The sequence below is a fragment of the Lycorma delicatula genome, chromosome 1, assembly GCF_047948215.1.
Source record: "Lycorma delicatula isolate Av1 chromosome 1, ASM4794821v1, whole genome shotgun sequence".
In the NCBI taxonomy this organism is placed as follows: domain Eukaryota; kingdom Metazoa; phylum Arthropoda; class Insecta; order Hemiptera; family Fulgoridae; genus Lycorma; species Lycorma delicatula.
This window is the reverse complement of record NC_134455.1, coordinates 232,615,996-232,630,589: the sequence shown is the minus strand read 5'-3', so window position 1 is coordinate 232,630,589 and position 14,594 is coordinate 232,615,996. Positions and strand designations below refer to the sequence as shown.

Sequence of the window (14,594 nt, the reverse complement as noted above, 5' to 3'; positions counted from 1 at the left end):
TTGGTTATGGATTAAATTATTAAAAATCTAGTTTAAAGAAAAGTTATTATTCATAAAGGAAAAATCAATTAGCAGACATGTCTAATTTACTATACATTTATATGTAAAAGTGATACGACTAGACTAGATCTAAATCATTATCTAACTACAGTCTCATCGTACTTACTTTCAACCCCAATTTATCAATATATTTACTCTCATTATACATTTACTCTCTACATATTTACTTTCAATCCCAAAGGTCTACTAATATCGCATTCAAACTTTACGACCAATTAAAATTAAGAGAACTTTTTCGATACTTTTTTACTTAAAAAAAAACTATTTCAAAACGTCTATTATGATAACACCAAGTTCTTTCATTAACAGAAGTTTCACGTTAACGTTTATTTGAATGACTGAATGTAACTTTGCGATAAAGTTTGATGACCGAATGCGATTTTAAAAAAGTAGTATCGGATTTTGCAAGATTAAATTTGTAACATTTTCACCAGCACGCATTTTGAAGCGAAGTTGATTTTTGGCAATTACAGAATACATATATTAAAGCGAATAATACTTAAAAAAGTGTACCGAAGCAGAATACGTGAATGCTTTGAAGTAGTTCTAAATCCATAATTTTATAGAACTTCTTCAAATAGCGGTGACGCCTGGAAGATTCAGTTATATGTTACAAAAATGCATGATAGTTCTTCCGGTTGCGTTTGATCCCTTGTAGGGCAACAAAGTCACTGTAATACTAAGTAAATGCTAAGCAAATTGAGAGATTTCCTTTTTTTCTTGAAGGAGATCTTACAAAGATTTTAATTGATAGCATTATAACTATTTAGTTAAGTGATAATGACATTGTAAATATAATAATGACATCTACTACAATATAATAATAATGAAATACATTCAATAATTAGTTATTGTATACAAGAAAATGAGCAAAATAATTTACCGCTACAAATGATTAATTTAGGTTACTTTATGTCATCGATTTATCTGTATTACTTATTAAATTATTTGTCTTATACTATTTTTTCCCGCTTTATGTTGCATTATATTCATGAATTTTATAGGTGAGAAAAATATTCCGAGATTGTTAATTTTGAAGACGAATTCGTTACATAATAAAATGTATTTTCCTTATTTAAAAATACGATACGTTTTAAATTAATTTCCTCCATTGCAGTAAGTTTCATAAATTTACGAAACTAACAGTAGGTTCATTAATATTATACATTCTGTTTAGCTTATTTAGAAGGAATCATAGCTACTAAAAAATGTTCTTGAATGGAAATAATGTTGCCTTTTCCTTCAGGCGGCGCCAGCGGAAGGACAAAATTATTTAATACGAACCGTTCATGACAAGCTATTTATAAATGGCGCCTTTCGTTGTTGCTACTTTTACATTTCTCCTTTTTTTAGCACGAAGCCTGAATAATTCATTGCAGCTTAGAAAAAGGCCCTTGCTTCAAAGTACGGCAGCTTCTGATGGTGGGATAAAAGAGATTTAATGGAATTGACGAGTTAAAATTCTGCTCACGGATTTACGTCATTTTGCAAAGTGGTAAAGGATTTTCGGAAAACGCTTATATTTATATTTGCTATAAGAAATACCCATTTCGTAAGCTATCCGTCCCATTTTGTATCACTATTATCATCATCTGTTACCAGTTAGCGTAGATGATGCGATCGATTTCAGTTTGATATTTATATTTTTGTTATTATGAGTTTGACCTAAATTTTCCTTACTTATTCAACGTTAGTTATTAAATCATCATTCTGCTTCATTTCAAAGAGTTTAAAAAAAATAGCAGATAAAGTATTTTTCAGAAATATTTATTTTTTAAATCTCGCTCTAATGTCCTTAGTAAGGTAACTAATATTGCGCTATCATGCAATATTAACTTTGCTCACGTTATATTTAGGTAAAGACAGGATTAGTTACTTTAAATGGAACGTAACTTACTAAGTTGGTTGGACACCATTTTAATTTATTTTTTTCACTTTTAATCACATTTTTACATACAACCTCATAAACGAACACACTCGTGTGTGCACTTACACAAGTTATAGATTTTCTTATATGATCTTCTTAAGAAATCTTTTTTGAATTTCATCTGCAAAAACCGCATTGTACATATTATTGTATTTAATGACTAGTAAAATATTAATACTAGTATTATAGAAATGTAACAGGAAAAGTGACTGTAGAATTCACAAAGACTTTCATTTTCTGTTTATTAATATTGTTCGATAGATTTTATCTTCATTCTAATCTAGACATCATCTTCATCTTGCTGTACAGTTTGAAGTAAAAGACTGAATAAAATAATTTTTTTTTTGTATTTGTTAAACAGAAATTAAGGTAACGTAATTATCCAGAAATTGAGATCTATCGAGTATGTATTTAAAAAAAAAATTATTGGTTTTGAGCATATCAAATAGTAGAATATTCAGTGTTATTCTCTTATTTAGCCAAATTTGGGTGGATGTTCACATTTCAAAATGGTATTTTACACGATAAAAATATGTAAGCATAGGAATTATGATCAATTTAAATAACACCATATTTATATGGATGAAGTTAACGTGAATAAAAAATAACCTGAATTGAAATTAACTTACGTTGACTTGTGATCAGACAAAATGGCATTATTTGGTGTGAGGTAGGCAATGATTCCATTCATGATTCCTCATGGTGTGAGGTTCTTCATTCCAGGGTATAATCTCAATATTTTTCATGATACACCTAATATCTGTTCTAATTACAGAGTACATTGACTGCTATTCATAAAAAAAGTACTTTTTTGCAACAAATATTATGTTACTTAATACAATAAAACAATGATCATTTGAAAATACTAGCGATGAATTAACTAAGAACATATAACTTCAAGAAAAAGTATTTTGATAAATACTTTTATCAAAATACTTTTACTTTTGAAAGTATTAAGGAATTAAAGTATAAGAAAATATTTTTACTTTTTAAATGCAAAAGTGAAATATAGTTAATAAGTTCAGTTCTGGAGAAGAGTATGGTGATCATTTTATGTCGAATAATTTTTCACCACATTGGTCTCAACCTTAACTTGTATTAAAAGCTTCCCACAATCTTTAACGAAGAAGTAGAGCATTTGCACTCTATCAGCCGCTAAAACTTAGTTTTTTCATAAATTAAAATCACTTTATCCATTTATAAATAAAAAGTTTCACTTTTGAAACGGAAGTAGATATTAAATCGCTCGTTTTTACAGGAGGTAAATCATTTTATATTTATTTCCTGGTTATAACCAATCGGTAGGGAAATTTCATTGATCATCAATATTAATTACATAAATAATGAAACCATATTCATATCAGCTAATTACTTCTAGGTACTACCGTTTCAGGTAGGTTGTAAAAATAAAGGAAGCAGCCTTTATAGAATCATTAATGAAATCTAGGTCCATCATAGTCTAGAATTTTTAGTCTTCCCTCTCTCTTGAAAACTTAAGATTTTTTCATGAACATGTATGACCTAAAAATGTTGAAATAATTTTTCTTTAATTGTTTAAATTACAAATTCACTGTTAAAATATACTTACAAAACTTCTAAATTAAATTTATATTTATTACGTATTCTAATGTAATCATTATTGTAAATGAAATCAGAGTTAATGCATAATAATCACAACTGATTTTAGTAATATCAGAAAAAAGATTATTATAGTAATCAATGTCATATTCCAGGGATAAGAAAATAAGTATTGTATAACAATTTACTTATTATAGAAATAAATTGTTCTGAATTAACTAGATTTTGAATTTTGTAGAATTCTACTTATTCTATTTTAATTAGAGCAACTTACTTCTTTGAATTCAAATTGCTCTAAATTGATTAGAACGTGTAGATTTTACTCAATTCAGAGCAATTTACTTCTTTCTTGGTTTAATCAAGCCCAGAGGAAAATGATCTTACATTACTGCTTGGATAATTTTTCAGCGCTATTAAAATTGCTTTATACTCAGTCCCTAATCTCTCTCTATATGTTCATCTAAATAAAAATAAAAAAAGTTCATCTAATTAATAAAAAATTACTCTTGATGGAATGTTGACATTTGAGCTTCATGTGCAATACATTGTAAAGAGTAATATAGAATTAGACTTTTAATGGTAGAATTGTTAATATTTCTTGTGATACGTTAAATTGGAGTATACTGAAACGTTTCAGTTTTTATATTCAGTGGTTTATCAGTTGATTATCAACGAATAAATTTCCTGATAGTTATTTAGTATGACTACCATACTATGCATTATGGGCCATGATGAGTGTTTTCTTGGCCTCACTACTTGTGAGCCTAATCTTTCGTAAATCTTAATATATCCAATGAAAAGTAATATCTTCAGATAAATCACTTGTAGCTTGGTTGACTTTTAGAATATTATTATTAGACTTAAAAAATTGTATTGTGGTTATTACAATATATATTTTATGGGGAAAAATGCATAAATAAATAAGGTAAGGTAAATTATAATAATTTTCCTAAAACTAAACTTAGTTAAAATTAATTTACATTTAATTGAAACTAAACTAAATTTAAATTACCTGATCCCCATCGTAACTCCATGATCCAAATTTCATGAAGCATGTTTGCTGATCAAAAGGGAAGTAACGAACATCAATTTCACAGGATGATTTAAAAATTGCTGGTGGTGTCCATAATACTTTACCCGTGTGATGTAAAACAGCTTTTGTCATTGTTGTCACTACATATTCACCATCCGCACTGAAACAAAAAGAATCTACTGAAAAAAGTAATCAATATGCTTAAAAGAATTTTGTTTAATTCTTTCTTTGGTGGCTAAATAAACTTAAATTACAAAAAAAAAAAAACTGGTTAATGTATAGAGTACGATCCATAACTAAACTAGATTGAAGCACAATATATAATTATAATATAGTGTAAATTATTCGTGACTGGTTTTATTTAAATAGCTGGAAACTTTAATTCATACAAAACTTAAAACATTCTATGATTGTTACTGCAAAGGAATTACAAGGTTGTTGTCCTTAAGGGGAAGAAAAGTTATTCTGAGAAGTGTTACTTCCTATGGATTTAGAGCAACGATTATGACCTTACAATAGGGAGCAGAATTAATGGACTTTGTTAGCAGGTTCTCTCCAAGAGGTTTTATTATTCAAAAAGGTTTTGAAATACTAAGTTAACAAAATTGCTTTAGATACAGAGGAGAAGTTTTGTAGAAAGGGACTGAAAAGAAAATACAACAGAACTAAATAACTCTAAACTAGATAAATTCAACTGATATTAAAGTTTACTTTCCAACATTAATGATGTAATTTGCTTGCTGAAATAAAATTGGAATTTGTGAAGTAGTAGATTTTCAATAATTTTTCTCTTATATCGTAAGACATTAATACATGGAAAAATAAAATAAAATATAGTAAAACATTATCTTTTGAGTCTAATTCTAAGTAATAAATTGTATGTTTGCACCTAATAAAAAATAAAAAATTAAAAACAAAAATGAAATTGAGTATCATAGGTCATAATATAATATGTTAATTTATTACCCAGTAAATTATTTTATCAAAATAAATGGTGAAGGATTTCCTAAATAAAGTTAATACAACTAATTTAATAATAATTAACTAACCACACAAATAATAACTGTTTTAGACTGTCTCCTCAAACCCCCTATAAGTGCATGACTCTTTCCAGAAGAGCAAAATTTGTGATGAAGATCTGTTCATCATCTTGTGAGATAGAATAGAAATAGTAGTCAAAACAGTTGCTTACCATTTTTCCATCAGTGGTTCATTCATTACAAACATGAATTGGCTTAATTGCAGCAGATTCCTTGGTGAAGGATTATATATAATTGAAAAATTTCTGCCCTGTTAAATAAATGATCTTTTGCAACCAACTACTCATTTTTATGATCAAATGTCAAAAAGTAACTTATCTTTTTTTCTGTTGTGAGTTTTTCATAATGGTAAGTTATAAAAACTCTGGAACACCTTGACATGATTTCAAGGTTACTGACTGATCAATAAGGGCATATCTTTTACACAAGAAGGGAGATCCTACCGACATAGACAGTTACCAGCTTAATTAGTATGCAGATACCCTGTTATAAGCTGTTATAGCTGTGATGAATATTAGGATATATGAACACTTTCAGATATATGCTTTTCTTGCAGAAGGGCAAGAACCCAGGGATATAAGCACCAGTTTCAATTAATATCGTGATATGAAAAAGGTTCTCATTAAGAAGCAAATTTTATTTGTAGGGTACATAAATTAGACCAAGGTGTTACATTTAATCCTTCATGTTTATCTAATAATGGTTGAATTTTATAAGTTATCTCTTAAGATTATAAATGTGGTATAAGTTAAAATGATATTGTAGAGGGCAAACCTTCATGGCTTAATAATAACTGCTACAATAACAACTAACAACTGTACTGTTGAAACAGCTGGCATCAAAAATGTTCTGTAATACAATGTAGTTCTGTTTTCAGAATGGGCCTGATGCCTAAACTGTTAAAGGAAAATAACCTTTGTTATAAGGTTAGACCAGGTTGTCAAGATGTTATCACATGGTTGCTGTTCATGGATCTTTTAAAATTGTTTATTGAAAGCTTCAGTCAATAGCATCCTGTTTTTGATGCAGCGAGAATCTTTACTAAAGGTATTGGCATGTTGTTTTGACTTGAGAAGTCGAAACAGAAATTACAAGAATTAAACCCAATGCTATGTACAATATTTAGGAATATCCAGACAAAACAAAGACTATTTTAACTTGAAAGAATTATTAATTGAAAAACACTGGTAGAGAGTGTAAAAACTCTTCAACACTGAATTTCAGGAATGAATATTCAATTTTAGGCAGAGCTAAGCTTGTGGAAAGAGAGGGGAACAATAGCAGGAGAACTGAGTGTCATAGTAGAAGATGGTTGGTGGGAGAAAATTATATGAGAGTATGAACCTAGGAGAAGAGATGAGCTAGGCTTTCACAATTTTGTATAAGGTGTAGACTAATAACAATTTTTTGTGGCATTTTAAAGTACAGGGTTTTCATATATATTAAAGCACTTTTAAAAATCATAAAGAAGAGCATACACTCAGGTAAGATCTAATAGTTCAGAAAGGAATGGTGAATAAGACCACTCCTTTGGCTTTAAAATATTTAAAGTCAAATTTTACATCATAACTTATCCAGGAACAGATTTAATTGAGTTATGTTGATGCAGCAGGGTGATGTCAAAGAAATTGCTGAAATTAACTGGAAGCAAACAAATGACTGAGATCTTAGTGTCAACTTAAAAAACTCACTAGATCAATTGACAGATAGGTAGAATAATTGATTAAGGTGAACAGAGTGAATATAACCTTGGTTTTTAGAAATATCATCAGTCATGGTTGGACAGGTTATTTAGACTCGTATCAAAGTAGAAAGAAGAATGAAATTAAAATCATAAAAGAAAACATGATGTTGGAGCTCTTGAGAAGATATTTGACAATTTAGAATGAAAAATTGCTTTAACATTATAAGTAAAATGTAGAGGAGAAGGTGATTTATGCATAAGAATTGATTATCTCTGATAAAAGAAGAGAGAGAAAGAAAGCTATAGTTTGAAAGGTCGAGTAAAAATGTATTCTATTGCCATTAATTTTAGCTTGTGTATAGGAGAAATTAGTAAAGGAATGAAAATGTGAGAATAGTCACAATTTAGGAAAGGGAAAAATTTAAACTGGCAATGATATTGGTTTTCTGGTGGATATCAACATTGAGTTAAAACAATGTGAATCCATCATTTAGAGAAGAATTCAGTTTGAAAATAAATTATGTATTAAATAAAGGCTTTAAAATTAGCATGAAATCACGGAGTTCGTTAGAACTTCGTCGGTAAGAGGCGATGAAGTCAACGAACTATGTTTACAGTTCTAAACATGACCTAACCTAAAAGTGAAATGAAAATGGGGAAAAATAAGCATGAAAACATTATATTTCAGTTCAGTTGGATTAGTAATACAGAATACTTTCAAAAAATGCCTTGAATTTTGTTAGTAAACGTTTTTTTTTTTCCATTTGATGAACCATGGGACTTGAATATGTCATTTTATTAATTTTTTTAATGTATCTTTATGAATCACAGTGCTAGATAGCAGTACTTGATAGTGCTAGGTAGCATACAAAAACTTGATAATGTTTTTGAAATAATAAAATTTAAAAGAAAATATACTGCAGCTTGTTTTAATAGTAAATACAGTTATGTAAATAAAAGTACTGAAGATGAAACAATTTTTTTAATTCCAAGCACTTCTTTAAAATAAATAAAATTATTAATTTACAAAAGATTATACTCTACTAGTTTTATTAAAAAATGAATAAATAAACAAAAATAAAATTGATTGGTAAAATCAAATTTAACAATAAAAATCGAGGGTTGTACTTACAAAGTAATAAGTGCAATATTATGTCATGGATTTTCGATTTGTAGAAATTGTTATACTAGTTTTATTAAAAAAGGAAAATCATGGTATGAAGTAAATGATATGACTATCAACAAAAAAAAACTGGCCATAAAATTCAATTTGTTTGTTTTAAGGCAATAAATTTTAAGAATAAATCCATAATTGTAATTTTTTGGATAAAGAAATACTTATTCATGTAACAAGATGCATATACCAGAAGTTGAACAAATGTTATATATTTTGTAATGTTTCAGAAGATCGATAAAGTAAGAAAGATAGCAGTAGATTAGCCCAAACAAGAAAAAAAATCTGAAAAGAATTCTGCCATAATTTCATTTTTAATTTATGAATATAAAACTACATAGAATAAGTATATATTATAATATAATTAAACTAGAAGTTTATTCTTGAAAAAATCTTTTTAAATATAACATTAGTGGAGTCTGGAGAATGTAGAAAATAATGTCGGTTGGTAAAGTACAGGAGGAAGAGTTAGAAGACTAGTAGAAGAAGACAGAAATTCAGTTAGAATCAGGTAAAAACATCTAAATTTCTGGGTCATACATTATGACCTTATAAGTTAAGCTTGTGTATAGGGAAGAAATGATAAGAGAAAACAAGATTGTAAAAAATTAAGCAAATAATTCAGGAGATAGTATGTAGTAAATATTTTAAGATTAGAAGATTATTATAGAACAGAAAGGAACAGATGGTAGCATCATACTGGTAAAATGACTGATGGAAAAAATAAAAAAATAAAAAAACAAAAGGGGGAAAAGTGGTATAAAGATAAAAATAGGTTAGCTGTGTATTAGCAAGAAATTAAACTGTCATTATGTACAGCAGAACTGTAAACAACTCTATATGCAGTATAGTTTCACTATAAGAGTCAGATACCCTTCATGAATCATTAACGTAAGAGTAAAATTTTAAAAACTTTTTGTTAACATTTTGTTGAATATGATGAGCTATATTTACTGATTTCACTTAAAATTATTGGCAGTGAGAATGAAAAAAATACTTTATTAATCTTTGAGTTGAGTATGCTATTTTTCATAATGACATTTTATCGTGTCAGGTACTACAAATGTTATGGATGTCACACATTATACAAAAATCATATTATTAAAATTTCTAAAATAATAAAATTTAATTATTATTTTATGTACACTGAAATATATTAAGCAAGTGGATAACTGCAATGTTACATTTAAAGGGGAAAAAATCACAATTCATTTAATGTATAATTTCCACAACATTATTAAATTTGACAACATTATGATATTTTACATATACATAACCTATTTAGTTACAGTGAGTTCTATGCCTGTAGATTTAAAATACCTTTTCAAATATACTTGAGAATCCTGGTAGACTTTTTGTAGATGTAGTGTGGTCTTTCTTAATTAACTAAAGTGGATTCTTCACTGATATTGTTTTTAATTTTCCAATAAAAGGTTGAAAAATTGCTAAAAGCGCAATCAAATGGAGTGCCTGCTAAATTAAATGGAATTTAAGAAAAGAAATTGTATGATAATGGGCAATAAAATCAGATTAAATTGAATGTACTGAGAAACAGAAAAGATAATGGAAAATCCGTGTTTGTAATGGCACATTTAAAGAAAAAAAATCTAAAACAGAGTTTTCAAAACACTGCAGTTAATTTTGAATAATAACTCTAAATTAAATTTGTTTATCTGTCAGTTCTTAGTAAATTATTTATTTTATTGATGAAATTAAATAAAATCTATTTTGAAACTATATTTTAATTGTTTATTGGTTTTAAGTAAATGAAACAATATAAATTCAATTGGAGAACTTATCTGGTCAAAAGCCCTTTTGCCTTCAACAGATTTATAAGTCTATTTTTGTAATTTGTATTTGTAAATTTGATATAGTTTGAAATTTTGGGTTTGTTTATAGCTGAATGTAATTTGGTTACATGTGGTTACAATAAATATATATATAAATAAATAAAATAAATAAATATATAATGTAAACTAATAAGTTTACATTATATATTTATTGTCATAAATGAGGATTTTATATGTTGACATTTAATAATTGCAAAACATCAAAAGTATATATGTAAAAATAAATGAATAAAGAGTGTGTGGGTGTGTGTGTTTTTTTATATGTATATGTATGTATGTATGTCTATTTCAGTATATGTCACATAGATTAAATTGTTTGTAAAGCGATATGAATGAAATTTAATTTTTCACTTGAGTGGATACCCATATTCATTGTGTCAAATGCAGGTGTTTAATTCAAATGCGGTTGATGCTACATGTTAGGCAAAGGCTTCTCTTCAAACACTGGGCTACCCATTCTACTCTTCTACTTAGTACCCGTCAGTGCTTCACTTCATTACTCAATGCATTTATACTTTCTTACTAACACTCACAAGCACAAATACACAAACATACATATTTGCACAAGAAGCATGAATGTACACGAACAATTAAAAAAAATAAAATGTAAAAAAAATATATATGCGTATATTTTTTTAATATTCAAATAATTTATTAACATATTGTGTTAATAAAATTAAATATTACATGAAATATAAACCATCAAAACAGTAATTAGGATGATAATTATAAGTTAAACTTAGCAAATTAATTTCCAATAGTTTTGACAGTACCCTGCAGATTCAGTTGGTGTTAAATTCTTTATCTCTTGCATTAAAACATTTTCTTTTAATTGTTTGTTATTTTATTTGAAATCATATTTTATATTTTGAATAATATTATAAGTATTGACTTTATATTTCTTTTTATATTTATAAATGTAATATTTCTCAAGTATATTCATTGTTTTATCATTATAACACACTTCCAAAGTCTCTAGATAATTTTTGAAATCTGTAATACTATGTTTCCATTCCAACAGATGTCAGCTACATTAGATATACCTTTTTTTTCTTCTTTTTTTATGCTGTGTAATGTTCTGTAAATCTATTTTTTAAATTACTTATTGGTTTTAAAATTATAAAAATTATTACATTCTCATTGCATTTAAGTTTGTATATTCCTCTTTATTTCTCTATTATTTTTGTTATTGTTATTTTTAAAATATTTTATAATGTGATTTTTGGGTTATATGCTTTTTATATATTTTTTTATCATACCTGTAAATAATTTTTTTAAAATTTTATTTATGTAACTGTATTTTAGGTATAAAATATTATTTACCTTTGTGTTATTTTTTTGCGTTGTATTTTAGTATAATTATCTAAGTATTTTTTATTCTGTTTTTAATATATTTTTTCATAATTTTACCATTTTTATCGTTAAATACAATCTAACAGATGGCAATAATGACATTAGAACATGGAAAATACTACATTTTAAAGATTAAATCATTATAGCTCTGGGCAGCAAAATTTACATGTATGCTGAAAATATTATTAAAAATTTCAAAATATAAAACATAATTTCAAATAAAATGACAAACAATTAAAAGAATATATTTTAATATAATAAATGTAGAATTTAATAACGAGTACACGGGATACTATGAAAACTAGTTATTGGAAATTAATGTGTTAAGTTTAACATCTAATTGTTGTGATTTGGTTGTTTATATTTCACATTATATATATATAATTTAATGACACTGAAATCTAAACCACACCTTCACTTACATTCTGAAAGTTGTGAATTTGAAGCCATCTTTTCAGGCTTGGCATCTTTACTTGAAAAACAACGGGTTAGATTTCTGGGGATTTAGTTTGACAAACGATTAATCTGGGTAACACATGTAAAGAAGCTGAAGTAAAAATGTTGAAAAATATTGGGTAAGCTGAAAAATACTGATGGTAGCTGATCGAGTATGCGTGTTTTTCTACTGAGCTCTAGTTCATTCCCAGTTGGACTATGACCAGTAGCGGCTTGTGTGTAAGCACTGTGGAACTGCAGCACTCCCTATTTCAACTTGATATTATCAATAAAATTTAATATAATAAGCCCTTTTTTCTTTAATTCTTTCTTTTGTACTTGTATAATATATAATCCTTAAACTTAATGTCAGTAGCCATCCCCCAGTTTATGAAAAAGATACAAAAATTTTTGTATGGAACTGTGCACTTCACAGATCCAACGGCATGGTGTTTGGCTATTGTGTGCATGTGCACATAGGAAGCTGCATACTAGGCTGCAAGGGAGAGAGAGCACTGTCGCTTTCGCATCCCTGGTGTGCTGGTGGAAGGTAGTTTTTTTTTTACTTCGCGTGTATATGGAATGTTCCTTGTTCATTCCCTAGTCTATTTTAGGTGGAAGAAGGAATGTGAAAGTGGTTTAGTTGTGTTTTTCAGTAGTGATCTGAAGACGGCAGGAAGCAAGGGTGCTCTGATTGCCAAATCTGTCCAAAAACAAACTGGAAGAGCAAAAGAGAAAATAGTAAAAACTAATTATGTATTTGTTTCTCTGTACATAGATATTTAAATTGTGCACCATTGGATTATAGTGTTTTTAAGCAGACATCTTATTAAGTTATTATTTAATAATACAAAAAAAATATTGACATTTTATTATTTATTTGGTTAAACCGTTTACCATATTCTTGAATGTGATAAAGTGTAGAATTAGATTATTATCCTATTTCTAGCTATTCTATTTTGTTCACCTTTTTCTTGGTTCTTTTATTTTACAGAAAACTTTAACCATGGCCTAGAAAAGGCCTAGAAAAAAATTTTCTGGAGCAGCATCCCTACTAATTTTAGCTACAAGTCATCACTAAATATGACTGGGTGGCTTATTTTTCCACTAGGTCCACTGTTCTTGGTCCACTGTTCTGTGGTTGGCAATTTTTTGACTCATTTTGTGGTTGGCAACAGAACATACATGTCTGGCACTCCCAGCATCACCAGTATTTTCGTTTCAGAACTGTATGCCATTAATAACATCTTTCATATGGTTAGCTCAAAATTTTGAAATGTTCTTGTTTGCTCAGATTCCATAAGTGCCTTATAGGCAATTAGGGACGTACTCCAGACAGCCAGTTTTTTGTGAGATTCAGTGTGTTATTTAGCAAATGACTAGACATACAAGGTCTGCAAATGAAGTAATGAGACTGGTTCAGAAAAACTTTTTATTTACAATCCACTTATACATGGACTCACCTTTGAAATATCACCTTTGAAATAGTTCCCTTGGGAAGCCACACAATGTTTCAAACGGTTTTCCTACTCTTCGTAGCATTGTTGGAACTCAAAAACAGGAATATCCTTTAGATGATTGGTTACATTTTTTAAAATGTTTCCTACTGTTCCAAAATGGTGTCCTTTGAGATGTTTTTTTAAAGTTGGGAACAGGAAAAAGTCAGAGGGACTCAAGTTGGGTGTATAAGGTGGTTGAGGAACTACAGGAATGTTTTTCTTTGCTAAAAACTCATTAATTGAGAGTGCAGTGTGACAAGGTGCATTGTCATGATGCAGATTCCAGTTGTCTTTGATTGCTGATCTCACGCTGGCAACTTTTACTGCAGTCTTTCAAGAATTTCTTGGTAAACATATTGATTTAGTCTGTCCTGTAGGTAAAACCTCCTTATAGACAATCCCATCACTATCGAAAAAACAAATTAGCATGGTTTTGATTTGTTCATTTTTGTTTTTTTGGATGTGGTGAGTTTGAAGTGTGCCACTACTTGCTCTGACGTTTTGTTTCTGAGTCCTACTCAAATATCCAAGATTCAACACCAGTAATAATATTATTTTTTTTTGTCTTCAGTCATTTGACTGGTTTGATGCAGCTCTCCAAGATTCCCTATTTAGTGCTAGTCGTTTCATTTCAGTATACCCTCTACATCCTACATCCCTAACAATTTGTTTAATATTTTTTAGAGAATCAGAATCAGCTTAAATTTGCCCTAGAAGATCACGGCATACTTCCACCCTGTTGTTTATCTGTTCAACAGTGAGGTTTTTTGGGACCAATTTTGCACAAACTTTCATCATGTCCAATTCGTTTGTAAAAATTTGATGGACTGTGGTATGGTTCATATTCAATTGTTCTGCAACAAATCAAGTTTCTGATTTGTTCAACATTATTGTCACTTTTTAACATTGATTGTCTTCCAGAGCATGGATCATCCACAACTGATTCCCAGCAATCTCAAAA

General features: G+C 28.4%; 1 protein-coding gene across 1 annotated transcript in view; it reads right to left on the bottom strand.

Annotated features, from left to right (window-relative positions):
* The window catches only part of nAChRalpha2 (nicotinic acetylcholine receptor alpha2), a 299,616-nt gene that overhangs the window by 71,748 nt on the left and 213,274 nt on the right, over nucleotides 1-14,594 (bottom strand). Inside the window, exon 4 of the mRNA XM_075374216.1 lies at nucleotides 4,578-4,758. Coding sequence (XP_075230331.1) covers nucleotides 4,578-4,758 — 181 coding nt within the window. The remainder of the gene's footprint in view (nucleotides 1-4,577; nucleotides 4,759-14,594) is intronic.